This window comes from Taurulus bubalis (assembly GCF_910589615.1).
Source record: "Taurulus bubalis genome assembly, chromosome: 8".
Classification (NCBI taxonomy): Eukaryota; Metazoa; Chordata; class Actinopteri; order Perciformes; family Cottidae; genus Taurulus; species Taurulus bubalis.
In genome coordinates this window covers 11,913,521-11,940,831 of record NC_136596.1, presented here as the reverse complement: position 1 = coordinate 11,940,831, position 27,311 = coordinate 11,913,521, and the positions used below count along the sequence as shown (strand labels likewise).

The 27,311-nt window shown below is 41.3% G+C and overlaps 2 protein-coding genes across 2 annotated transcripts; one reads left to right on the top strand and one right to left on the bottom strand.

Annotated features, from left to right (window-relative positions):
• Window positions 1–719: 719 nt before the first annotated feature.
• On the top strand, window positions 720–8,748 carry hapln1a (hyaluronan and proteoglycan link protein 1a). Its single transcript, XM_079222481.1, has 4 exons — window positions 720–980; window positions 5,514–5,858; window positions 6,669–6,968; window positions 7,183–8,748. Exons 1-4 carry the CDS (start codon window positions 872–874, stop codon window positions 7,467–7,469), a joined length of 1,041 nt encoding a protein of 346 aa, XP_079078607.1. The 5' UTR covers window positions 720–871; the 3' UTR covers window positions 7,470–8,748.
• A 2,220-nt stretch (window positions 8,749–10,968) lies between these two features.
• Window positions 10,969–25,601, bottom strand: vcana (versican a; the record flags this gene model as incomplete). The annotated part of the gene is made up of 13 exons (XM_079222877.1): window positions 10,969–12,871; window positions 12,970–13,152; window positions 13,267–13,411; window positions 15,933–16,015; window positions 16,280–16,438; window positions 18,049–18,162; window positions 18,312–18,425; window positions 18,527–18,655; window positions 20,357–20,749; window positions 21,803–22,997; window positions 23,559–23,943; window positions 24,646–24,811; window positions 25,142–25,601. The coding sequence occupies 13 exons, from the start codon at window positions 25,599–25,601 to the stop codon at window positions 12,714–12,716; spliced, it is 3,684 nt and encodes a 1,227-aa protein (XP_079079003.1). The 3' UTR covers window positions 10,969–12,713.
• Between the last annotated feature and the right edge of the window lie 1,710 nt (window positions 25,602–27,311).

Sequence of the window (27,311 nt, the reverse complement as noted above, 5' to 3'; positions counted from 1 at the left end):
ACTTGTATCAAAACATCACTTGTATCAAAAGTGTGTGTGTGTGTGTGTGTGTGTGTGTGTGTGTGTGTGTGTGTGTGTGTGTGTGTGTATGTGTGTGTGTGTGTGTGTGTGTGTGTGAGAGAGAGAGAGAGAGAGAGAGAGAAGAAGAGTTCAGGCTATTAAAGAGCTCAGAATTATGCATGACAACAATATTTAATTTATGAGCATTATCTTTGATTTGTGTAATTGAAGCCTGATAAAGAGACCATGAAACAGACATAATTAAATGGGTTGTAAGCCAGAATGAATCAGAGTTAATAGAGTGAAAACATACCAGGCTGCAAGTCATTGGATAATGGATATGGTAGAAAATCATTTTTATACTTTATAACATTATGTTTCATTCACTGTCTTTAATAAGAAACAATGCACATCTGATCTTTTTCAACTGTTTAACCTAAATTGTTTAATCTTTAACATCTTGCATTCCTCTTAGGAATCACTATCGTTCTCCTATCTAATAAAAGTTACTCTGGATAATCATCTGCAGGTTAATTGTCTGGAGTGTTGCTGTATTCCTCATCCTCCCAAGGGAGCAGAGGGAGTTTTTCCTAAATAATGTCTAACGGGAGCCAGTATAGAGCTGTGCATGGTGATGGGCTGAGGGGAGGGGGAGTGGTCTCCACCATGTAAGGATACAATAAAAGGCACTTGTCTGGACCTTTGAGGAGCCCAAACTTTCCAGCAGCACAGGGGGCTGCTGACAGAAAGAGGAACAGCTAGATTAATACAAATTAAAACAGAAGAAAATTTGTTCAAGCTAATTTTTGGCTCACCTAAAATACTTAAAGCTTAGATAACTTGTGCAGTTTAAGATTTGTACTTAGAATTTATGTGGAAAAAAGAGAAAATGACGAGTCTGCTGTGCATCACAATTATCTCCCTGACCCTGGCTGGCAGTGCATACAGTCAGCTGATGAGCCATCCCCTGAAACCAACAGGTAAGATTCATTTAAAAAAAAGTTTGATATTCAAGTATGTGGGTGACTATCTTTTTCTGTTCCCATTTTTGTTGTGAATGCATGGTTGTTTATGTACAAGAATGTTACTGTGTATGAAGAAAAAGAAGAACTGGAGGATGAGCAAAGTGGGGCCACAGCTCAGGCTTGTGTAACAACAGAGTCTTTGTAGCAGTAGGTCACAGAGGCGTCTCTGGGGTAACACACACACACACACACACACACACACACACACACACACACACACACACATACACATATCATTGACTCACTGACTTCCTGCATACAGACCACCACAGCATAAACTGGCTGGTGAAAACTGTAAATCACCCTGCCATTCACAGAGGTTCACCACCCACGCTACTGAATGAAAGCCACACCACTAATACAACTAGTTGTATTGGGCGAGTAGGGCTTGTCCATTTATGGATGTAATTCTTAGCACAAAAATAGTCAGGAATTTCCCACAGTAGAGTTAATACCTTTTGTAATTTTTGGACCATTTTATCAGTTGTTTGTCTTCTTCTTCCTGTGGCAGACAAAACATGAAAACCTATAGAGAGGCGTTTTATCAGAGAGCCCTGCACTCCATCATGACCCTGCAGTCCATCATGATGCTGTTATAATTCACATTCACACCTGCCAACAGGATGACACACTGAAACGGTTGCTGCAACTGCAATCTATGAAATACCAGCATAGATCTGCTGCTGTGGTGACAGTAAAAAAAAAAGAAAAGCTCCAGCAGAAGGCTCTCATGTTATATGAGTGATATTTAATGCGATTTCAGCAGCCCTACTAGCTGACTCAGTAGATGTCAAATTATGGGTGGGTCAGCTCTCTCTCTTCTAAGACGGGAGGAAATGGTTTATCTCTGGGGAGAATGGTTTCACTCTGGGCGGAGATAATGCTTTTTTATTCAAACAGTAGAATTTCTCCTACTAGCCAGTGATGTCACAGGTGTATGTCTGTGTCTATACTCTACATGTTTATACATGACCTCACTGTCTGCATTACATAAAAGTACTGGCGAGGCTCAGGCCAGCTTAATCATCGTACCATACAGTATGACTGTTATTGGCCCCATGAGCATATTCTGTCTGTTCCCTGGGCGTTGCCCGTCCTTTTACCTACTGACTCACTCTGGCGCTGGGAGATTTTGGAAATCCGCCATGTTAACAGGCAGCGTGACAGAGGAAAAGTTAAGATTAATGACCCGCAGCTAAACGTATAGAGCCTTACGCTGAACAGCAGCCAAATGACTCTGTCTTTCCCTGTGAGGTAATAGTCTATTAAGTCTAATGCTCACTGTAGTTGTTGGTTACTGAGGCTTGGCCCCGTTGCTAGGGCTGGGTGGGAAAAAGAGCTTGGCTGGAAAAGGGGCTGGAGCTGGGCGCTGAGTTTAAAATGTGTTTAGGCTAGGAGATGACATGCTGGTCGAGCCATGTTTTGTGCTTTTGCATTTGTGTTAATTCACAAATGACTCTGATGACAGTCTGCTATACATGTGTGCTGAGGATGTGTGTTTACCCATGTGAGCGATGCACACCCACACACTGGCTTTGTTCCTGCATAACAGAGAGCATCAAAGAGTTTATTGGAATTAGTGTGTAGGAGTTGGCCTCCTGTGTTTGTCCCAGCTGTGCTTGTTAATTATTTCTCCATACCGACACCAGCAGGCCAGCAGCAGAGGAGAACAAAGCTGTGGGTTACTGCAAAGCATCTCATATCATGCTGCTCTGCTAGAGGGTGTGGCACATTGTGTCACACTGCAATAAACATGCAGTGATGATATCCATCCTTTCATGGAGGAGGAATCTGAACCCATTAAACATTTTGTTCATTCAATAATGTAAAGCGCAAATTATGCTAAGAGGTTTAACAGCATAATTACACTGTTTTAGTTTCTAAATATATAGGTCATTGAGTAGAGTTGGACCACTGTAATGTTGTTAATTTACAGTTCATTGTTACGACGAAGCAGATGGTTCCAATCGCTTGCTATTACAACCTTTAACAGTGAGAGAGAGAGAGAGAACTGCTCGGTCATAAAATGGCAGTGGGTCTTGGCTGCAGCTGTGGGGCTTTTTTTATTGTCTTGCACATGTATTCATTTACTTCTTTGCTGTCTTATAATTCCCAGCTGCACTCCACACAGATTTCAGATAGAAATTGAATTATGTGTCAACCCATATTATGTTAAATGTGACGATTTGGCACAACCTTTGACCTATATACTTATATAAATAGGATGTGGGTGACAAAAAACAGAAAGACTTCCCTCTTTTTCTGAAAGGCTATGTAAACACAACAGGCTGTTGCTTTATAAGTGTAGTGCGCCCCACATGGCCGAGGCCACATTCTCTCGTGGGAGATGTCTGCTGGTAACTGCAGGAGCAGGAAAGAGTGTGGTTACTTTGAACATGCCCGTCTCTCTATGTGCTGCTACCGTTTTGCAGGAACCCTCAAGGTTGCTCCAGGAAGAGTTATTTATTATTACTGTATTAGGTTAATACATGTGTTGAACACTGGGATGTTCACTCAATCCCCTCCTCCCATCTCATATTTCAGGATCACAAAACCACATCCAATGGCTGGTATGTCTGTGTACAGAACAATAAATGTCTTTATTCAATCTACTGTAATATCCTAAGTAATATTTAGAAATTTGGAATTTAGCATAAAAGTTAGATGGCATCACATCTGGGAGCTGGTGTTGACGTCGGCATGGGCTCCACCTTGGCCAGGGCTTTTGATGAGCAGTTTAGTCATTCTGCATCCCACAAGTTTAAATTATACTTCATGCAACTGCTACACATGCAACGAATTTATGAGGCATGGTGATGCTGTGAGTCATTCCTCACTGACAGAACTGGCACACAGGACTCTTGTCCAAACTGCTATAAACTCTGCTTTCGAAGATATTACTAAGTATTAGCGTATAGGGTTTTCCGAGCTCGTAAAATACCTGGCATCTTGTTAACCAGCAAGGAGTGAGTGAGGCTACTGGTTGTGGTGATTGGGTAATATAATAACTCTTTGGCACATGAAAAGATTTGCAGTCTAATGAATAAAATGAAAAAAATGGAAGGGAGAGTGGCACAATGTTGGACTGAAGGGTAGATTAGGTCTGTCACTGGTGCTTCTGCTAATTAAATCCTTCTGCAGGAGAGCTCAATACTAATGACCTGAGCACCACTGAACAAAGTCCAGACATGTGTCTACTATGTGGATAGAATGGTGGATTGGGGCAGTTTAGGCATGGGGTGGATTAGAAGTCATTTCAGTGGGTTTATCAATGCAGGCCGAAGCAAGACAGTTATTTCCTGTATTGCCCATGTGGGAAACGTTTTCCCCTGTCGAGGAGCCAGTGACACAGTATTCCAGTCAGGGCTCTAGTGTTGCTGCTCAGAATGAGGTGCCTCAACACAAATGCTGACATCCCCACTCAAAGGAAAGAGACTGGTTTAGACACAGTTCATTCATATTGAGTAAGAAGGAAGAAAATAAATCAGAAACCGAGCAAGGATTTAATTTATTTTTTAAATACAGCACTGAACCAGGACTCTGCTGAAAACAGCGCAGTTAGATTAAAAGTTGCGACTGCAGAATACGTAAAGCCAAAACGGCAGTTGATTTATTCAGTTATGTAATTACCATATTATCTAACAAGTCCCATGTAATGCAGAGTTTGACTCCACTTACAAGGTTGATTATTCAAGGCTTTACGGTGGTGGTGGGGGTCAGGGCAGGGGTTGTGTACATCCATCCATATGGTGCTTATTATTGCCTGGCACAGGTGGCCCCTTGCTGGTTGGGGTCCTCTTAACTAAGCAAGCACTGTGAGGTCTGAACATGGAGGTCATGGAGATTGTGGGAACCCATGGTGAGACACAAATGATCTGCCATTGTGAGGGTGGCCTAGTTTGGACAAGAGTGCAGAGAGGAAATGTGTGTAAGAAATAAGAAGAATGGTGGCAGCTAGATTCTGTATATCTTTAACTATGTTATGTGCTTACTTGTATTGTTTTATGACATGGTACCTGACATACTATACACAACTCAGATGGAGTGGATGAAAGATTGGAACCGCTTAAGATAGCATTTTGAGAGTGCTGAGGAACCTGAGGTTTATAAGTGTTAGGACTGACAAAAGCAGTAAGGAGACTGAAGAGGACGATTGGCTTTAGGCACTGAAGACTGACTGGTGTCCAATACTGTATCTAATAAACCAAACAGGAAACACACAAACTTTGATAGTTTTGTGTGAGAGAAAGTTGTTGTGTGTTGTACAATAATAATACATACAGTACACACGGGGAATTTCCCCCTTTTTTTGTGTTTTTTTTATACCATGCCTTGTCATGCCAAGCAAGTCAATGCAAACCTTCTATAGATTAAATATAGCTCTAAATTAAATACAAATTACACAACCTTTTCCATTATGATGCAAGTATCATACACCTCATCACCAAACCCTAATAAGGCTGTATCATTTTTCTTTCTCTTTTCTAGTTATGGTTATGGCAGGCCTAGGTGCCAACGTTACCCTGCCCTGCCAGCTCTTGTCCAAAGATGTCATAGTCTTTGGTAAGCCTGGTGTCCGAGTCAAATGGACCAAGGTGGCAGAAGATGAAGCACTGAATGAGGATGTGCTGCTTTCAATGGGATTCCACAAGAAGACCTATGGAAGCTTCGCAGGCCGTGTCTTTCTGAACGAGTTTGACAATGAAGATGCCTCCCTAACGATCACAGATGTCGCCACAGCTGACTCTGGAAAATACCGCTGTGAGATCATCAACGGCATGGTAGACAGTATGGAAGAGATTATCTTGGATGTGCAAGGCGGTCTCACTGAAGGTAAATCCTGTTTTTTTTCTATTATATCTATTTAGAAACTTAGCCTAGGGTTGAACCTTAGGCTAAGTTAGTATACCATCTGTGATAATATGAGGAGCTCACTAGTTATGTTGTGTCCTTTATTGTTAAAATGCATATAGTTCAAGATGAATCAGCTTTTTCAACATTGTTTTGTTTTGTAGTTACATCAACATCCATATTTCCTTTTCTAGTGGAAAAAGAAAAAGAAAGGATCAGACAGCTTGTTCCGATTTATCCAAACCACTGTAATGATTCAGATATGATCATATTTGAATACTGTTTTACATCAGTAAAGAGAAACACATTTTTTTCCTGCTAACTGCTTTTTATGCATTATTAATATATTCAAACATAGATTCTTACTATTAACACAGTAAATCAGCAGTGTGTTAAAACTCCTCTGCAGAAAAGGGGAGTTCCCACCCACCTTTTGTTTTTCATGTGTGAAAAATCACACAGATATGAACAATGTGTTACTTTGATGAAGCTGTTAAAATTATCACAAAAAACTGTTTATAGTTAATGTGTTGAGGTAAAACGTGGTATAAGGAAGGCACCATGATGACTGACAATCCAATAATTTTACTCTGCTTTGATGTTGAGTGCAGCAGAGCTTAACTCCCAGTTTGCATTCGATGATTGTTTCTTCCAGGCCGAGGGGTAAACAAGCACAACATTAATGATTTAGAAAAGTCTGGCCTCTGGAGAGATTGTCTAAGCATACTGAACATTCACTATTGGTTGTTGATATATTGTCATATTCATTTAATCTCTTCCTGCCTCGCCCAGGTGTTGTGTTCCCGTACTCTACCAGTGTGGGCCGCTACAACATGAACTTCAACAATGCTACACAGGCCTGTCTGGGACAGAATGCTTCCGTCGCCACCTTAGAGCAACTGCATGAGGCGTGGAAGGGCGGTCTGGACTGGTGCAATGCTGGCTGGCTGAGTGATGGCACAGTGTATTATCCCGTCACCAAAGCCAGAGGGCCATGTGGTGGCAACAAAGGGCCTGGCCTCATAAGCTATGGAAGTCGGGACAAACAGCTGGGCCGCTTCGATGTTTTCTGCTTTGCTTCTGCACTCAATGGTAGGTTACCTTTATTTGGTTATCCATTTTCTTGATTCATTCATATTTTTCATTCATTATTCTTCCAAAAGAAAACATAATGCAGTTTATGGTTTTGTTAAAAAAATATGGGTTTACCTAGTTTGGTAGACCAACCAGTAAAAAGAGCAGGACGTATACTCCCAGCTAATTGACTGATTTTCCTTACCATGGGTTTTGCTCTCTCTGCTGTCAGGACGTTTCTATTGGCTGGTCCAACCCGACAGACTGACCTTTGAGGAGGCTGTGCAGGCGTGCGTAGATGATGGGGCAGAGATTGCCAAGGTCGGCCACATGTACTCCGCCTGGAAGCTCGAGGGCTACGATCGCTGCGATGCGGGCTGGCTGGCTGACGGAAGTGTCCGCTACCCCATCTCCAGGCCCCGCAAAAACTGCAGCCCCACAGATGCTGCAGTGCGCTTTATTGGATTCCCAGACAAGATGCAGAAGTCTTACGGCGTCTACTGCTACCAGGCTGAGTAGTGAGGGTGTAGGTAGTAGTAGGAGAGCAATAACCACCAAAGAGAAGCAACAACCACAACCAATAAAATCAACAATAAAGCAGATAAGCTTTGGCTCTTAACTAGCATGAGCTCAATACCTTTCTGAAACTGTGATAACCCTCTTTTAACTGCTAAAGAAATTAATACTGCAGGTCTTAAGTCCTTATGCAATGAATGACAAAATATTTCAGAGCCATTCAGTTCTCTTTTTTTATAACTTCAATTGTATACAGACTCTCAGAGAAAAGGCAACAGTGCTAATGAGTGATGTGATAGAGACAAGAACGTGATGGTTGTGAAAAATGATCTAAGTTAGATTTGTCCTCTATAGAATGATGTGTGAAGATTAAGAGCATTTACACTCAACTTTAGGACCAGAGAGATGTGATTTCCCATCAATGAGGGACCTCAGATTGATAAAAGAGTCATGAACACCACTCCACTGTTGAACTATGGCTATGTACGTACATGTTATATTGCAGGAAGTATTGAACAGAATTCCTCTCTAATCAGAGTTAAAGCTCTTTTCCCCAAGTTTTTCACCTTGAGGAGTTGTGATCCAAATTACTGTTTAACAAGAAAATGAATGTAAATGTCTTGATGGACTGTGACCTCTTCTGCATTGATAGCTCCTTTATGATCAAACTCCAATACAGTTTTAGTAATGTATGTGGTATGTTTGTTTTAACAAACTGTTTTTTTTTACATGTTTATAATGTTTTTTTCAAAGACAAAAAAAAACAGATTGTCAGATTTCTTTTGTGACGTATTCTTTTTAGAGAATAACAAAACAGAAAGATTTCAGCCAGATAATGCAGAATAAGTACACATTTTGCCCTGAACACCACCTTTTACCAAAATACTGACGATCACTCCTGAAGAACAATGAATTGGTAGTCATGCTCTAGCGACTGGATCTTTATAAAACGTTTATGAAATAAAGAATCAAAACCAACATCTTAAAAGTGTCCAACGGACCACAAAGAGCATGTTTTGGACATACAGAGACAGCAATCTAAAGGTTTGCGATAACCAGATGCACCCTTATAGGTACTGATTTGATATTGTGTTTTTTATAACCCTGGGCACTGACATAAGGTACTTACTGCAGGTTACATCTGATGATACATTGTTTGCAAAACTTTAAAATATCTCACACTTGTATCCACACAAAAAAGGTGACAGTATTTTTGTATCTTATTGCTATGTACCTTTTTCAACAAAGCAGTTTGAAATAAAGAATATGACTTTTAAATCAATTTGTGTAACTAGCCCTTTTTGAACAATGAACATTATTTCACATGAACCCAATCAACATGCATTGTGTGAAGGATACAGAGGTTTAAGCAGAGATTTAAACAGTATTGTTAAAGCTGCCAACTTAGGCGCCATGTATCTGTCATGAACCCATGTTGTTGTGAGGATTTAAGATTAAACTCTCCTCACATTTATTTTTTCTATGGCATTTTTTTTTTTTATTCAGTGCCAGGCTGCCAACACAGGACTAAGTTAGACAAAGGGAACAGTATCACAGGTCTTGTGGGAACGCATGGGAATGGGGTCAGATTTAAGTTTATACAGCAGTGAAACGTAAATGTGTTTGATAAAAAGTGCATTGACGCAAGCTTTTTGTTCTACCGACGCCGTAGCAGATAGCAGAAGAAACAGAGAGATTGTGCAGCTTTTTTACACTTTCTTCACCATAGAAAAGTCTGATAATTATTATTATTAATTCTCAACTAAAATCTGAGGACTAAACTATATTATTAAACACTTGAGTTAAATGCACAAATACTTCACTTCTGCACATTTGTGGCACTAAGTGAGCTTTTCTTTGTCTCTAGATTTGTTTATGGTGGACCGTTAAATTGATGAGCAATTGTGAATTGTGGCTCCTTTCGACAACCACCGTCTGATTGCTGACAGATTTTGCAAGAGTAATGCTGAACATTTAATAAGGTTGCTAGTGTGGTTTCAACCAATCAACTGTTGTGCTGACTTTCAGCAGCATGAACATAGCTGGGTGATGGACACTCTGCATCGGACGGATTTAGAAGGGGTCTGAAACGCTTGTCAAACCCAAGAAATCAGGAGAAGCCAGGGTGGGTTTCCTTACCAAAACAAACAAAGAACGCCTGTTAAATCCCAGGGAGACCTGAGCTGAGAGGGCCAGGTTTTTCCACTGATCACCCATGAGACATCTGCATTTAATGAGGCAATAATATAGGTTTTACTCTTGCCGGGGCACCGAGGAGCAGTCTTTAATCACTATTCAAGTCTACTCTAACAAGTGGGCAGTCGCAGTGAAAACCACAGCAACCCAAACTTATACAAACATTACAGCGACTACATCAATGTTATTACCTCGGTAACGGTACTTTTTGCTATTAGGTAGTGTCAATATCAACTTCAAGTCACTGCTGTTAAGAAGTGCTCAGCGAATAGTGTTGCATTGTAATGTACTCCAAAAGCTTGTACTTGCACCAAGGGAATTCATTTTTTTCCTTTATGCATTGCCATGTAGACAAGTATTTGACATTTAAGAGGAGTCACCTAGAGTAATGCTTTTGACAACAACAAAAATACCTGTAGTCTTGATATACTTTTGCAGATCCACAGTTCTGCAGCATCAGCCATTTCTAATTTATAAACTTGCTATATTTCACATTGCCACTTCCTATCTGCTCCCCCTGAATGTCCTGTCTGTCCACCAAGTAGCTTGTAGAGCACGGCTGCTCAGTTTTTCAGAAGTGTTTGATGTATGTATGGGCAAGACACTGCAGTACTTTGAACACAGGATATTGGTATGATGATGTTCTACAGAGCGTGATTGTGAGCCACAGAATTCAGAGTAAATCCCTTACATTATGTTTAGCGTTTTGATGAGTTGTGTGGGTGCTATATGGAAGGAAATTAAATATCTACCCTTTTTTCCACGTGGAGAAAAAAACTATGGCTTAGTCTGCTAGCACTACCTGCTGGTGAAACAACTGCACTACTTGCTCTATCAAATACATATTAGTGTGGTAATAAAACTTTTTTCAAACATTTCTCAGGCATATTTTCTTCTTAACTTGTTGTTTGATTGATTGCTGTCAGCTGAGCACAGTGTGTTTTTTTTTCTGTTTCGTCCCGGTCAAATATCTTTCGATTCTGTAAACCTACTGACACTTTGAATGAACACCATTGCTATTGAAAAAACAGAATGTGTTAACTCACATTTCCTCCCGCTCTTGTGCACTTTTCATGCCTCTGATCACACACTTTGAGAACTAGTGATGTAAGAGGACCCTTCATTTTCATTCGTTCAATAACTTTATCTCCCTCTTCCAATACTGAAGAGTAACTTAAGGAGTAAATAGAAAAACAGGTGGAGAACTTGCACAGCCCTCAATTGACACACATTCCCAACACATTTGCTTCTAAGGTCCAAATTGAAATGAATGATTATACAATATTCATATATTTATTTTATTTCTTTGGTGATTTAAAGAAGAAAAACAAGTTTGATCTCTTTTAAAAAAATTCACAAACATCCCAGACATTCACATTGTAAAATAAAAAGTTATAAATATAAAATGATATTATATGCACACTAAAGCGCACACATAGACATTCACAGGCAGTAAAAACAAACACATTTTTCTATTTAAAAAAATGCTGGAGACACGCATAACCATCCACATGTAAAATTATTGTGTTAATGTTACAGAACATTATTGCAGCCGATGGGGCCCTGCTTATTCTTTGGTCAACTTCTGGCATTAAAGATGTTAAAAGACAAATAAATCCATTATATTGTTCAGCAACTTTTCATCTTCAATGCATTCCATTTAGACAGTCTGTGATTGTGGATGGTTTCCTGTTAAACATACAATACAAATACATAAGGAGCACTCCTGCGACAGAATGCAGCATCCTATTTCACCTACAAGTGTAGAATAAGTAAGGAGATCAAGAGCAGCTTGAAAATAAATTATATGCATCTGTGACAAAACAGCCGTCATGTTCAAGTCTTTTTGAGGGTTTCACAAAATACATTCTCTCAAAGGCTGATTTCAGATGACCACAATGACAGAAAAGTTAAGTGTCCAGAATAAAAAGCTTTCCCTATAAAACCATCACAGGCTACAGTACTACAGCAACAGACGATAGCAGGACACTTGTGGTGTGTAATTATTATTATTAATTGTAAGTTATGCACTGAACATACATAATAAAATACATGGCTACTTGAGCTACATCTCCCTTCTTTTATTTGAAAATGGAATTTGATTTCAATCAGTGGATAAAGGCCTTGTCGGTAAGTATTTAGAGAGCAAACTCTCAAAATAAAATGCAAAAAAAACACACAAAAGAAATATCAATACGCTTTTAAAAATTCTCTGAATAATATAAATCTATCCATAAAAATGTATCTTGACAAGACTCCAATGACATCCATTGACAACTGGAGCTAATGACAGGTGGTAATTTGGTACAATTTGGTGAAGTTTCCCCAGACATAGGTGAATTACCTACTGCTAGCAAAGCTAAGAAACCCTGCTGATGAGGTTTGAAGACTGGATAAAAGACTATTCACAAAGGGTTACAGTTCTGTAAGTAAGTGAAATATCTACTAATGTAAAGTATGAGTCCTTTGTATGATCATTCATTGCCGCCGATGCCTCCATTTGTGTTCTGACAACTTGGATGTCTTGCCATAGAATAAACATAGTTAAATGTAAGGACTTCAATATATATATGCATGCATGCTCGTTAAAATGTCCAGCTTAAAACAGCACGACAACATAATGGATTCCTTTACATAACGTAAGCGCTATAATTTCACTATAGCTTCTTTCTATGATTAAGGAACACTTATGGTGATTTTAAATAGCACAGTCGGTTTACAGAGGTTTCAGACAGTCATGAATGTATGATTTGATACGTTCGCAGTTTAAAAAAGTATGATTAGTGTACTTTTTGCTTTTTCAGTAGCCAGCTGAAAGTATGTTATCCACATCGGCATTGTGCCCCTTGATAAGAAAAGTCATCAATCAACATCTTTTTAAAAGGCACTTAATTTCATCCTCATCCAAAAATGTAAGAAAACTACAGGTTGTTCTCTTGGTTTCTTTGATGAGTTTCTTGTGCTTTTCCTTGGGGAATCTTTTTTCTCTTTCCACACACGCATCAGCCATGTGTTCTCGTCGAGGGTAAGCTGTGCCATGTTACATGGCAATTACTGTCTCTTCTGCTTATTTCCAGTCCTGTCTCTTCGTCCCCGGTAGCGCTGCTGGTGAAAGCGGAAGGGCTCGTCCGGCCATCTCTTGAAGTTGTTGATGCTGTAGAGACTATTGTGTTGATGTTTTCTGATAAAGGTCCTCTGATAGCTCGATGCTGTTAGAAACAAAATCACGTCTTAGCTCTAAAACTATTATAGTGTTTGTCAAATGTCTATACAGTGACAGAAACCCAGCGCAATACTTGTTACTTACGGTTCATGCAGTTGATTTTAGGGCTATCCCATCGCCCATCCCCACGACAGCGAATAGTCGGGACGTGCCTCTGAATAAAGCCTGTCTGGCACTGGTATCTCACAAGAGAGTTGATCTCATATCGCTCACGCTTTTTACCAAAGGTACGTGCATTCTCCACCAGAGGGGGTTGGTTACAGGCCACTGGGAAGATGAGGTGACGACAACATTAAAGTGAGGAATTTTACAGTAGACAGACAACTTGCATTTTCTCCTTCATTAACCCATGTATTCAAAGTAAGAGAGTATGTGTGTTACCTGTGCCCTTTTTGCAAGTGAAAGTTAGGTGGTAGTTGCAAGGAACATCATTCCACTGGCCATCCTCATGCCATATCATCACAACACAATCTTCACCAGAGGAGAAGAAGCTATCCGGCTGGTTCGGCCTCCAGTTTTCATATTGCTGAAATAAGAGGAGAGCATAAAGAGTAAGACATGATGATGTCTGTGTCCTTTAAAAAACAAACAAAAAGACAAACCCTCTAACCCTAATATAGATATGGATGCTATGATTTTTTGCATTTTTGTAATCACTATAACTTATTTTATGAGCAGCAGTTATCTATAATGTATATTTAGTATATATATATATATATATATATATATATATATATATATATATATATATATATATATATATATATATATATATATATATATATCATGTTCTGTTTAAGCAGCAGTTTCCCATCACTGTGATTTAAATGCATGGCCACACTAATGGCTTGTTTCTGGGAGACAACTTAAACTCAGCAACCTAGTGACAGCATCATAGTTCAGCTCTGTGGGACACTTTCAGGTTTAACTAACAAAAGGCACCGAAACCAACACATTTATAAATAGGCTTACATTTAGCCACAGCAAGAGCAGCCATAGTAGTATTTTTTAACAGGTTTCTAAACGACAAAAGATTATTAAGGGGCAACAACACACTAACGTGTCACTTCCTGTACAAGATGTGATCTGAATCCAGTAGAGCCGCCAGGTAATTGACAAGAGGTCTCAATCATAATGGATACCTATAAGTGTTATTTTTATTACATCACACAGACTGCATGCCTCGCATTACAAGTATAATTCTTCACAAAAAATGCATACAAACACAGATGTTCATCTCCACAATAATACAGTATACACACAGCTGTAGTGCTGTGGGGCATCGAACTGCATGGGAGTTGATGCTACTTGCAGTCTTTCAGCACATTTTAGGTTCAAACAGCCTCTTCAAAGCCGTGAGCCCCCAACTCCACCAATCATGCCCTGAGGCTCTGCTACTCTGTCATTATGGTGAGAAAACACACACCGACTTCCTGCTCAGCTCACTTCAAGTTAACAAATGGGTGACCCATCAACTGCACAGCAGGCCTTTATCCTCCTCAAAATAATCAAACAAACTTTGATCACCCACACACACAGACAACCAAAGATACACCGACTTGGGTGTTTCAGTGCCCTAATATATTTTCTTGAAATATTTCCAAATATAAATACATCACAGTTATTTATATATAGTGTTATGTATTACACTTAAATCCACTGGAGGTGACCACCCACAGAGACCCCCTGGGCTGCTTCTATCCAGTGTTTCTCTCTTTCTGCAGCCGAGCACAGGTGCTGTCCATCTGTGTGTCTGCCTGCCTGGTGGCCCTTCCCCTCGGGTGGCGTGCGGGGGTTGAAGGGGGACCATACCTGTCTACGCCTGCCAAACTATCCTCTACACAGTGTCACTAACACCCTCATCGCCCCTCAATCTCTCAGCTGAGCAAGGGTCTCTATTGGCGGCCTATGCTTATCTTTCTACCCTCAGGCCCTTATCTCTGGTCCTGGAGGATTATCTTTGAAGTGAGTGAATGATCTATCTGTACGACATGGATGCACAGTAACTTTCCTGTCTAGTGAGCAGGATCTTCAGCAGCTACAATCACTACACCAAACACGCTCCCACTTGTATGCTGTTTTATAAACATTGCATTTACAAACAGCAAGCATTTCCCTCCTTGCCTACTCTTTTATATTGGATTGTCAACTCCTTGCATTGTTGCAGCAGTTGTTTTTTTATCTTATTGCACTCACACTAACTAAAAGGTGGTGCCTTACAGTATGTGCTGCATCAGATATATCACCAGAGCAGTCACCCACTACTAGGGTGTAGCGGTTTAAAGCCTAGTTTATGGTTCTCCGTCACGGTCGAGGCTGGGAAAAAGCAACTGCCGGAAATTACGTTCTGAGCGGACCAATCACAGCGCTTGCGGTCCGCGTCAACGCGACGCGTAGTTAGGATTTTTTGGAGGTGCGCGTCAGGCTACGGCGTAGGGGTCTGCGTCGACGGCGTAGCTACGCCGTAGCTACGCCGTCGACCTGACGGAGAACCATAAACTAGGCTTAAGGCAGAGGTGAGTACGTCATGAGAAAGTCACCACAGCCACTGAAAAGAATGACTCTCCCTAGATGACTGGATCTGTCATCGGCAGGGCTCTCAAGTTTTTAAGACAGGTAAGAGTGACTTATCCTCCCCCCACCCCCCCCCCACTTACACCCAATTACATTTCACCCAGATACAACAGATACGTTTTTCTGATTGGCTATTCGTGTAGCCCATTTCTTTTTTTTGATTGGCTGATGAGTGGCACCTCGCGGCAGAACTCCAGGGGATTCGGGGGAGACGTGCTTGATTCCTCCATGGTGAGGGCAGCGCGACCAAGTCATGTTTGTGCGCTGCGGCACATTAAATAGCCTAGAGTTTTTTTTCAGCGTGAGAAATACGATTTGTGGCGGGAGGGCGTGACTTAAGACCGAAATGCGTGACAGTCACGCTCAATGCGTGACACTTGAGAGCCCTGTATCGGTATCTTTTCCAAATATTGATGTTGTCTCTGAGCCACGTTTGTTGAGACCAAAATATGTGAGAAAGCAACCAATCTTACCACAGCGCTGCCGTCAGTCCAGCGGAAGTCACTGTCAAACATCTTATCATTCAGGCCAATCCACTGGTAGTCCTGTCCAAGACCTGCCATACCGGGAGTGAAACAGAGCAGATTATGTGTCTCTGTTGCCATTTCTTCTTTTTAGGACTCGGTTATAGTAAGTGCAAGAAAAAGGCTTTTTTGAAGCTTGAATTATTTTTCCATCATTTACTGTACAGCTACATTATTGTGTTTGATGAATATTTTGTATTTCTTCAATCTTACAGTATCATGTAGGTTTCCTAAAGTAGGACTTTGAATAGGTTTCTGTACACAACAATTGACTGCAACTGTGAGCTTTAACTTACGGTTCACAAACTGTTGCTCCTCGTGGGAGAGGATGCTGCTGAGATGAGCCCCATGCATGCGGCACTCTCTCTCGGCTGTGTCCCAGTTTCTTCTTTGGGGGAAGTATTTGTAGCAGTGTCCCTGTGATTTATGCCAGCCATAGTCACATATTTCTGTATCTGATGGGAGAGAAAGAAAGAGTGAATGAGATATACAGGATAAACAGATTTGCAACAGACTGTTGTAAAATACATCAACATTAACATTGATGACACAATCTTAGTCCATCTATGCATTTATTTACCTCACTACCTTATTCATGACATACTCTATTCTTTTGCATACACAGTACTCAAAATAACTGAGTATACTGACCCTGTAGGTCTGCTTTTATCTCTGACTATTGTTTTTAATCAAGATGGAAGAGGAACAACGTGACGTATTAGTCCCTACAACTCATAACAGCGGCACGATAAGGGCATGGAGGCAAAACCACAATTAGCTGCCATTTACTACTTAAATGTGTGATTACAGTAGTCAAGCAGATGTTTCTACTCAGAGTACTTCACAGGTTTTAATACATTTGAATGAATTAAGATGCCACATTATAGTCAGGTAAATTAATGGAGCATGAGCTATGAAGTCCCAAAGAGGTCACAATTATGTCAAATTCCAAACTCCAGGTGATGAAATGTACAATAGATTTAGGATAAGGTGAAGAGTTAAAATGGATATAGAATTTTTTTATTATTTCCCCAAAGATTGGAGATAATTTCCCCATCACACCTTATACCACCCTCATCTTGAACCTATTGATGGTACGTGTCCCAGCATATGCTGCAGTAACTGTCTGTGCCTCTCTCCCGTCCTCAATCCAGCTTCCAAACATTAACAGACAAAACAGGCAGAATGTTTCTCTGGGTTGTTCTTCTCCAAGTTACTTTGTCTCTCTTTCTCCTGCCAAAACTGTCTAAGACAGCAGCTGTGTCTGGGTAGAGTGAATGGGTGTGATTCACTGATGAGTGATCCCGAAAAAAACATTTGGGTGTAGACTCTGGTCAAGAAAGATCAGCCAAAGCAGATGATGCCCTGGGATCAAAACACTTGGAATGAAAGTGGGCACACTAAAGTAAAAGTATGGCGATAAGGGAACTAAAGAATACATTAAGCAAATATATTACATAAGAATCAGCCTTGTGTAGATAAACGTGGTTACCCAGGATGTCCCCATGGCTAGTCTAATCACATTGTCCTAGATGGAAATATAAAGAAATTATGTCTAGCACACCTGCATTCTGGTGTACACCTCAGCTGACCTGGCGCCGAGAAATTAATGTCTGAAATAGGTTACAATGAAAATGTGTCAACCGTCTCCGTGTCTGTGGGAACTCAAGCTCGAGGGTGGTCGAAGTATTATCAGACTTCACAGACCTTAAGGCAATACTAAAAACACACTGTAAATTGAGAGGATGAGATAAATATGCTGTTTATGACTGATAATGCCCTGGAGAAACCTACGGTAATTCTCTATAATTGTGTTTCTGTGATGTGGCTGAAATTGAAATAACTCATACTTAATTTTCTAAAAACACTACCAAATGCTTGTGAGGTTACAATTGTATATTTTATCATGTCATTTGAAAAAATGTAAGATGAATCAAGGCAGCTGAGTTGGATGGTTGGAACCATTCAAAACACTAATGAAAAGCTTTTAACAGAATTAACAGAATACTTAATAACTTAATAAAAAACCTAAGGGGAGAATACATCAAATTAACCACAAACTTACCCTCCTCACAGGACCGCCCAGAGTAGCTTGGTAGGCACACACATGTAAAGGAAGCCAGCCCATCAACACATGCACCTCCATTGCGGCAGGGGTTTGACTGGCACTCATCAAAATCTACATAAGAAACAGGCATAATGAATAACAAAAGACACAAATAATCAGTCGCCATGACATTAAAAACACTTTTAGGATTAATTTGTTGAGTTCTTTGTGAAGGTTAAGACAGTGAGATATCATGAGAGAAATTATTGATGGTATTCTACCTGTTTCACACCGATCACCACTGTAACCTGGAGCACAGCTACATGTATAGATGCTGCCACTCTTGTAGCAAGATCCTCCATTGAGGCAAATATTTTCTGTACACGAGTAAACTCCTGTTAAGACAAAAAAAAAGAAAGATAAAAGTTGTGTTGAAAAGACATTTTTTCTGACATATTTTGTTGTATTCCATTGAAAGTCATTTCAAGAAACTTACCTGGAATTTCGACAGTCTCGCCCACGACGAGCCCCAAATCAATTCCCGTGTCATTTATGGCAGCTGTTTCCTCTCCTCTTAGTGGTGGTTCTCCTCCAATGTGTGCTGTGTCACTGTCCGGTGTGGTTGCTACAGATGCAACTGAAACTGGCCAGCTTTGTGCTTGAGCTGGTGTCATTGTTGTGAACTCTGTATGGGTCCTTTTGGAAATTTCAATGTGAGGAGTGACAGCTCCCTCAATTTTGTTCACAACATCCTCTTTCTCAACACTAGCAGACTTGGTCTGACTCAGACTTGAAGCTGTGGTAGCATCCATCTTGAATACAGTCTGAATTTCATCTGGGGATAGAGACTGTTCCTCCATCTCACCAGACACACCCTCAGAACTCACGGATCCACTTTCAGCCCCAGTGCTAATGATGGAGGGGGACGTTGAGGCAGACAGAAGCTCAGAGGTGATGTTCTCAACCTCACCACCAACAGTGCTTACTGTGACCATGCTTTCTTTGGAGCTGTCCGTGTTTTTTGAACCACTCTCAGAACTAGAGGAGGATACTGCACTGACGGGAGCTGAGGCAGGTGACTTGGTTGCATTTTCTTCTGAGCTACTTTCAGCAGTGCTCACTGAGTCAACAGACTGACTCTCCGATGTTTGAGAAATGGGTGGTGTAGTAATGAAAACTTCTCCTTCTTGAGATGTTGTGTGACTGTCCGGCACTGTTTCAATGATGTCGAGGTTTGGTGCTCCATAATCTGGGTTTGGATAATCTACCGGTATATTGCCATCATATATATTCTCTCTATATTCTCTAGTTGATAGGTGTACAGGGGAAACTGTTGTGACAAATTGGAGCATAACATTAGGCTGTGACGGTGCTGATGCTGATAGGCCATTTAAAGTAGGTTCAAAGGAAAGAAGTTCAGCTGGGATTGTGGTGAGCACAACTTTTTTTGCAGCAAGTGTAACACCAGTGGGTGTATGTGTGCTTGTTAGGTTAATTTCTTGTGTTTCTCCGCTTTCGGTACCTGCTGATTTTGACTCAACTGAAGTTAATGTCTTTGGTGTCTCAGAAGTGCTGGTCATAGCAGGGTATTTTGTTTCATACGTTTCAGTGATGAAGATCTTAGGTGACTTATGACCTGAGGTTTCTTCATATGTAGATGTTTCTGGCTTATCTGTTTGGGTGTTTGTCATCTCAGGTGATAAAGTGCTGGTGATGATACCCAACTCACCAATACTGGACAGGGTTGAAACAGCTTGACTGACAGAGTCTGAATTAATAATAGTTGTTGCCTTGTCACCTGAACCTTCTTCTTCTGTTAAAATGCTAATACTTATTTCTGTTGATACAGGGATCTCCTCACTCTCTAATGATGTTGTTTCATAACTTGAACCTTCTATATCTGTTGAAGTGTCTGTCGCAAGCGACACTGCAGTTGATTTCTCAGTGACATAGGTGGAAGTGGTAGTCAATTTTCTCTCTGATGTCTCCATTTTGGGTGATGTTGTTGAGGTCACTTGATCAGTAACATCTGAAATGGAAGTCATCAAAGGAGTCTCAGTGCTGAACAGTGAAGAGGCAGTTAAAAACGGAATTGATTTTGTTTGCATTGAAAGTGAAGAAGCTGTTGCCTCTAGAGTTTGTTCCACTGAGCTTGAGTCCGTAGAAGATGCTGTTGCAACAGCAGTTTCTTCTTCAGGTTTTGCAGATCTGTCAGTTGCAAGTTGTGAACTTGTATTGTCCACCCCAACAAGCAATGTCCCATGATAACTGACTGTTCTTACAGCATCAGTGGATGTTTCCTGGATTTCACTATCTTGTGTGCTACCGTCAGCATCAGTTGAAATGTCTTTAGTTGTAGGTGCTCGACTAGCGGCTTGAGCTGTCTTGTCTTCCAGTGACGGAGCTGTAACTCCAGTATAGGGAGTCACATCCCTGGGTTCAAAGTGCTGTCTTGAATCCACACTGGGCAACATTGGTCTGGTGGTGGGATACACGGTTTTCTCAGAGGAGATGTCAATGTTGGGATGATGAGTGAACGTAATCTCCGACCTTGCCTGTTGGAAGGACTCCTCAAATGGTGTAGTATCTCGTTCTGGTAAGAACGTGGTGACAAACTGAACCATCACAGCAGGCATTGAAGTGCTTTGTAGAGAAGACACGGTTGATGTAGAAAGATATTTTTTTGTAGATATAGAGGTCATGTGGTCCTCTGTGCTCTCTTTGTGTGATGGGGTTGACATTGAACCATTGTTAAGGGGTGAAACTGTTTCTGACAATGATGTTGTCTCTACCTCTGTGGTTGCCTCCCTTGTTTGAGTTTCATCTTCTGGGGTTATTGTGGTGGGTTCCTCTGTGCTGCTGAACTGAGGGGCAACTGGAGTGGCGCCAGAATTTTCACTCTTAGGTGATGCAGTTGCGGTATCTGAGATCCCGTCCCCAGAGCCTTCCTCACCTGCAATATCTGTGTTACTTACTACTGAAAATGTGTCTGTGCTGTAGGGAGGAGATGATGTCAGCATCTGGTCCATTTCCATTGTACTGTGCAGAGGAACAGCTGTCCGTGTCACATGATCTGTATAATGAGTGTGATCATATGATCTATCCTTCCCAGTAACTTTAGGAGATGGTGTGATAGTTGGCTTCTCCGTGCTATAAAGACTTGAAGCGGCATTTGATACTGCAATTTTAGTCCTGCTGATGGCAGGTGCAGGTGAGGTAACTGAAAATGATACCAATTTGGCCTTCCCTGTTGAAGTTGTCAGTATACCAGAAGTTTGATCACTTGAAGTGTTTGTATTAGTATTGTCAGAGGGTTTCACTGTGCTGTAGAGAGAAGAGATTGCACTTGTTGGTGAGTTCGCAAACTCTCCTTGGGCAGTCCCAGGTGAGGTTGGTGAGATGTGCTCTGGCTTATCTGTTGTAACTAAGCCCTCAGTGAAAATACTTTGGTTTTGCTCACGTGAAACATCCTCATCTGAATGCCCTGTATCACGAGCAACAGTTGGTCTCTCAGTGTGTAACAGTGGAGAGGCTGTAGATGTCATTGTTTTTTCAGATGCTGTCCATCCATCCACAGAAGACCCTGAAGTTGCCTCTGATGAGCCTTGATCAGAGGCATCGTCACCTGAATATTCATTGTCAGATGCTTTACTGGTTGATTTCACTGTGCCAGGGTCAGTGGGAACTGGTGTGAGTGGTGTTACAGCAACTGAAGGTACAGTGGTTTGCGTGGAAATGGTTGAATCTAATGTTTCATTTGTTGTGTCATAACTTGTGGCTGTAAGAGCTGTGGGTAAGGAGGTAATGGGTTTTAAAGTTTCAACTGTGCTGATCATATACTCCTCACTGGATACCGGAGTGACCGAGCTACCGACTGTTGCTTCGGTTAAAGTTTGAGATGGCAAAGATGAGGAAGCAGGTATCTCAGATATAGACTCAGTGACATAATCAGCAGTGTCCTTGCCTGATAAAACAGCTTCCACCAACACTGGAACTGGTTTGGTGAGAGTCCCAATAGGGAAATCGGTATGGGGTGTGGTCAAATCATATGTTTCTTCAGAGCTTGACTTTGTGGACAGAGTGGACGTTGGTGCAGATGTAACCGTCTCTTCACTGGATGTCTGAATACTTGACACACCTTCTACAGTTGATGGCAGTAAATATTCAGAAGATGTTGAGGCTAATGACAAATCAGTGGTTAAGGTTGCATGTACAGTTACAGGTTTAGGAGTAAAGAAGGTGGCACTATCAGTCCCTGAACCCTCTGATTCTATTGCTACCTCTAACCTTTGTTTCATTGTAACTGGTGTGACACCTCCAGCTTCCTCTGTTTGGATGTTTGGGTAAAAGGAAGAAGAGGGAACTATGGCGGTAGTATCGACATCAATGATTTCATCGTCTTTGGTGATACGTTCAGGAGTGGTGCTGCCTTCCTTCATACTGTCTGTTATTGCAGAGAACAACTCATCTTCATCTTTTGCATCCTCTGTGAATATGATGGTTGAGCTGGTTGATGGTTTAGACACATGCAGAACCATGGTAGGTGTTTGTTCAGTTAGGTCCGTCTTGGATTGGCTGCTACTGGGAGTAATGATCACGACCTGTTGGTCTGTAATGCTATGATATATAATGGAGGGAATAGGGGAGGACATTGATGTGAATCCGTCCGGCTGTTCACTGCTAGAGGTGAAGTCAACTGTAGAGCGATCACTCACTGAAGTTCCAATTGTATGGGGAGACATAGTAGTACCAGAGAATTGTGTTATGTGCTCAGCTACAGTAACTTTATCTTTCCCAATGCTAGAAAAGGGAGGCTCTGTAGCTTCAGAAGTGATAGGGCTGTGTGTATCTGGAGTAATTTCCCCCTCCTGCGAAGAAACCTGCTCATCAGAGGTTTGTGTGACTGACACAAAGGTTTCGGTTTCACCTGTTGCTTCTCCAAATGTGACGCTGTCCATCACTGATGGCTTTGAGGGGAACAACATTGTGGTTTGGTCACCATAACTCTCTCCCTCTGTCAAAGTAAAGGCTGAACTTGGTGTTGATTCATCAGTTGCAGATACAGACACATTAACCGACTGGGCAGATGTGACAGCATATACTGTTGCTATGTTTGGCTTCTCAGTGCTATAGAGAGAGGAAGCTGCAGTTACAGCAGATTCTGGAATATCATATGGTCCACTTTCATGCAATACTGTTGTTGTTTTAGGTTTATTTGTGCTGAACAGGGAAGAAGCTGTACTATTTATCTCTTTATCTAAACTATCCGATAAAGCTGAAGATGTAACCACAGTGACAGCAGGATACATTGGATTATCAGTGCTGTGAAGAGAAGAAGTGGCAGTAGGTTTTTGTGTTATAACACTGTCAGTGGACATATCTGTTTGGTTACTTGATCCATTCTCAGTGACAGCAACAGCACTAGATGACAACATAATTTTGGTTGTAGCTGCTACAGCAGTGGACACCACAGGAAAACGTGTGAGTGGTTTAAATGTAGTTGATCCACCTGAACTATCACCCTTTACTACAGAGTCCTCTGGGACGACTCCACTGCCCTGCTCAGTAATGTAAATCTCAGTGCTTGTCATGTGTGGTGATTGGGTTGATGACATAAATTCCATTGTTAGCGGTGTACTGGAGTGATTCGAGGATGACACACTTATCATGTCAGATATTCTCTCACTGTCATCTATTTCGGTCTCATCTGCGGCCACAGTAAATTCTTCTCGTGGTTTGGATGTAGTCTCAATGGATACCTCTGCACCAGATCCATCTGAACTTGACTCCAAATCATCGTCACCAGATGAGCCACCAGAGATTTCCATGTCAATAAAAGTAGAGGTTTCCTTTGAGGTATACACAATGACACTGGGGATTGCCAATGGTTGAGAGGTTTCAAATGTATAGGGGCTTGTTGTGATTGACATAAATTCTCTGGCACCCGAACTTTTCTCCTCAATAAACGTGGTTGTAACTAATGGACTAAATGTGGTTATTGCTAGGGTTGTTTTTTCCACAGCGGATTGATCAGATGCTGTTGGTGTTTCTAAGGGAGTTTCATCTGTGGATGCAGATGTATCATCTCCTGAGCCCTCTACATCAGTAAAATTCCCAATTTCTGACTCAGATACTGATGCTGTCACTGCCTCAATTGTTTTAGACTCATCTGTCATGAACTCTGAGAAGGTTTGGGTTGATGATTCAACACCAGACTGTGACATGCTCTCAGCTATCTGACTTACATCTGTTGTTGTAAAGAATGGGACTTTGTTTTGATATGCGCTTAAGGCAGTTGGTGGCATTGGTGTTGGTATCTCAGTGCTGAAGAGAGAAGAATCTGAGGTTCCATGAGATTTTAAAACTTCAGATGTTTCAATTTCGGGTGATGCTGTTGTCAATAACTGCCTCACTGTGTTTATCGTTAAAGACACTGTGGTGGCTACGCTTGCTGTTGCTTTTGTAAGAACCTCTGGAGGAGTAATTGATGTTTCCTCGGTTACATTGCTTTTTGATGTTTCTGCAAACACTGCCACTGGTGTCTCTGTACTGAACATGGAAGAAATCGAATCAATGGCAACATCACCTGAAGTCTCTTCTTCAGTGAATACTGACCTTGAGTCAGTGGCAAAAACAATTGTGGCAGGCTTAACAGTTGTTCTCACAAAGGTAGGTAAGGATTCAATTAACATGAAGTCTGTGCTGATCATGTAGTCCACTTCCTCATCTGGCTGTACTGAGGGGTTGACACTTGAGGATGCTGTGCTGGCAACAGACGATGCTATCACAGCAGAGATCTCAGCAGACGTATAAGAGGTTTGGTCCCCAGAGCCTTCTTCATGCACTTTGCTAGCTGAAACAGTTGCTGGTTTTTCAGTACTGTGCAGAGATGAAGTAATACTTGCAACAGTTTTTATCACATTGTTCTCTTTGCTGGATACAGATGATGATGAAACGTTGATGGGAGAAGGCAAAAGAGGTTCCCTGGTAAACATGTACGGAGTTTGGTTTCCAGTACTTTCAGTAGTTGTAATTACATAATCGGTTTCAAAAGTTAGAGTTTGCTTTTCTGTGCTCTTTTCTTTGTCATGGGAAATTGGTCTATTCGTACTGGACAAAGAAGAAGCTGCAATAACAGTAGATTCTGAGCTGCTGAGAAGATCACTACTTCCTGTTGCAAGTGATGTTGTTGTTACTGCTGGTTTTTCTGTGCTGAACAGTGAAGAGAAAGTGGTTGATGTTTTACCAGCAACTTCGGTGGTTTGATCAATGAACTCAGTGTCATCAATGAGAGGGATGGATGGCCTCATGGAAATTGGAGATGCAGTAGCTGTTTGCTGTGAGCTACCAATCACTATAGCTGAGGGGCTACTTAGATTCACTGTTTGATCTGTAATTGGTAAAAAAGAAATGGCAGATGATTCCTCTGTTAGAATTTCAGTTGTTTGCCCAGTTGAGCTGTCCTCTTCAGTCGAGGTAATTGCAGAACTTGTCTCAACTTCATCAATTATCTGGATGGCTAATGTTTTTTCTGTGCTTTCGAGCTTTTGAAGTTGTTGTGTAGTTGTCATGTCTGATGTTGACAGCAAAGGTGTGGTAACTGTTGTGGACGGTAAGTGATGAGTGATGGACAGTGGTGGTCCAGTTGTGTCAATTATTCCCCATGTTGCAATGAGTGTCACATCATCTCCTGAGTGTTCAGTTGTTAGGAAAGTAGAACTAGTTCCTGCTGTTACAGACACTTTCTCAGTCAGAACTGTGCTTACAGTCTTTTGTGTTTCAGGTGACTCTGATGTTGGTTTCTCAGTACTGTAGAGGGATGAAGCTACAGTAACAGCTGATCTTGAAGTATCACTTGTTTCAGTTTGACGAGGAGCCATCACTGATGGTGACACTGTACTCCACAATGAAGAAACATCCGTTGCTGTAATGGAAAAGTCTTCAAGGTCATCTCCAGAACCTTCTGAATCTGTGATAAGGGGAAATGATGCTGTTTCAGGTTTCATGGTTGATCCACTGGATGAAGGAATGGACTCCACCATTGTAGTTTCAGTACTAATATTGTCATCCTTCATGTCTGAACCAGCTGAGGATGTAACAGGAGATGTTCTTGATGGTGCCTCAGTGCTGTAGAGAGACATGTTAGTTGTAACAAATGAGGTCTCTGGTGTAGCTGATAATTTCCCAGTCTGACTTGTGGTTCCATTCTCTTTTGTTTCAGTTGACTCTGATGTTGGTTTCTCAGTACTGTAGAGGGATGAAGCTACAGTAACAGCTGATCTTGAAGTATCACTTGTTTCAGTTTGACGTGAGGGTGTCACTGATGGTGACACTGTACTCCACAATGAAGAAACAGCAGTTGCTTTAATAAAATAATCTGCAAATAACTCATCAGTGCCGTCTCCAGAACTCTCCGTGGTAATGGGAAATGATGCTGTTTCCTTTTTCATGGTTGATTCACTTGATGAAGGAATGGACTCCACCATTGTAGTTTCAGTACTAATATCGTTATCCGTCATATCTGAATCGGCTGAGGATGTAACAGGAGATGTTCTTGATGGTGCCTCAGTGCTGTAGAGAGACATTTTAGCTGTAACAAATGAGGTCTCTGGTGTAGCTGATAATTTCCCAGTCTGACTAATGGTTCCATTCTCTTTTGTTTCAGGTGACTCTGATGTTGGTTTCTCAGTACTGTAGAGGGATGAAGCTACAGTAACAGCTGATCTTGAAGTATCAATTGTTTCAGTTTGACGAGGAGCCGTCACTGACGGTGACACTGTATTCCACAATGAAGAAACAGTCGTCGCTGTAATGGAAGAGTCTTCATTGTCATCTCCAGAACCATCTGAATCTATGATAAGGGGAAATGATGCTGTTTCAGGTTTCATGGTTGATCCACTGGATGAAGGAATGGACTCCACCATTATAGTTTCAGTACTAATATCTTCATCCTTCATGTCTGAACCAGCTGAGGATGTAACAGGAGATGTTCTTGATGGTGCCTCAGTGCTGTAGAGAGACATGCTAGCTGTAACAAATGAGGTCTCTGGTGTAGCTGATAATTTCCCAGTCTGACTTGTGGTTCCATTCTCTTTTGTTTCAGGTGACTCTGATGTTGGTTTCTCAGTACTGTAGAGGGATGAAGCTACAGTAACAGCTGATCTTGAAGTATCAATTGTTTCAGTTTGACGAGGAGCCGTCACTGACGGTGACACTGTATTCCACAATGAAGAAACAGTCGTCGCTGTAATGGAAGAGTCTCCATTGTCATCTCCAGAACC

Excerpts from the sequence above, each read along its gene's own strand:
- hapln1a (XM_079222481.1), top strand. The coding sequence starts at position 872 with ATGTGGAAAAAAGAGAAAATGACGAGTCTGCTGTGCATCACAATTATC. Across the intron at positions 981-5,513 it reads CCATCCCCTGAAACCAACAG|TTATGGTTATGGCAGGCCTA; the intron begins GTAAGATTCATT and ends TCTCTTTTCTAG. Across the intron at positions 5,859-6,668 it reads GCAAGGCGGTCTCACTGAAG|GTGTTGTGTTCCCGTACTCT; the intron begins GTAAATCCTGTT and ends TGCCTCGCCCAG.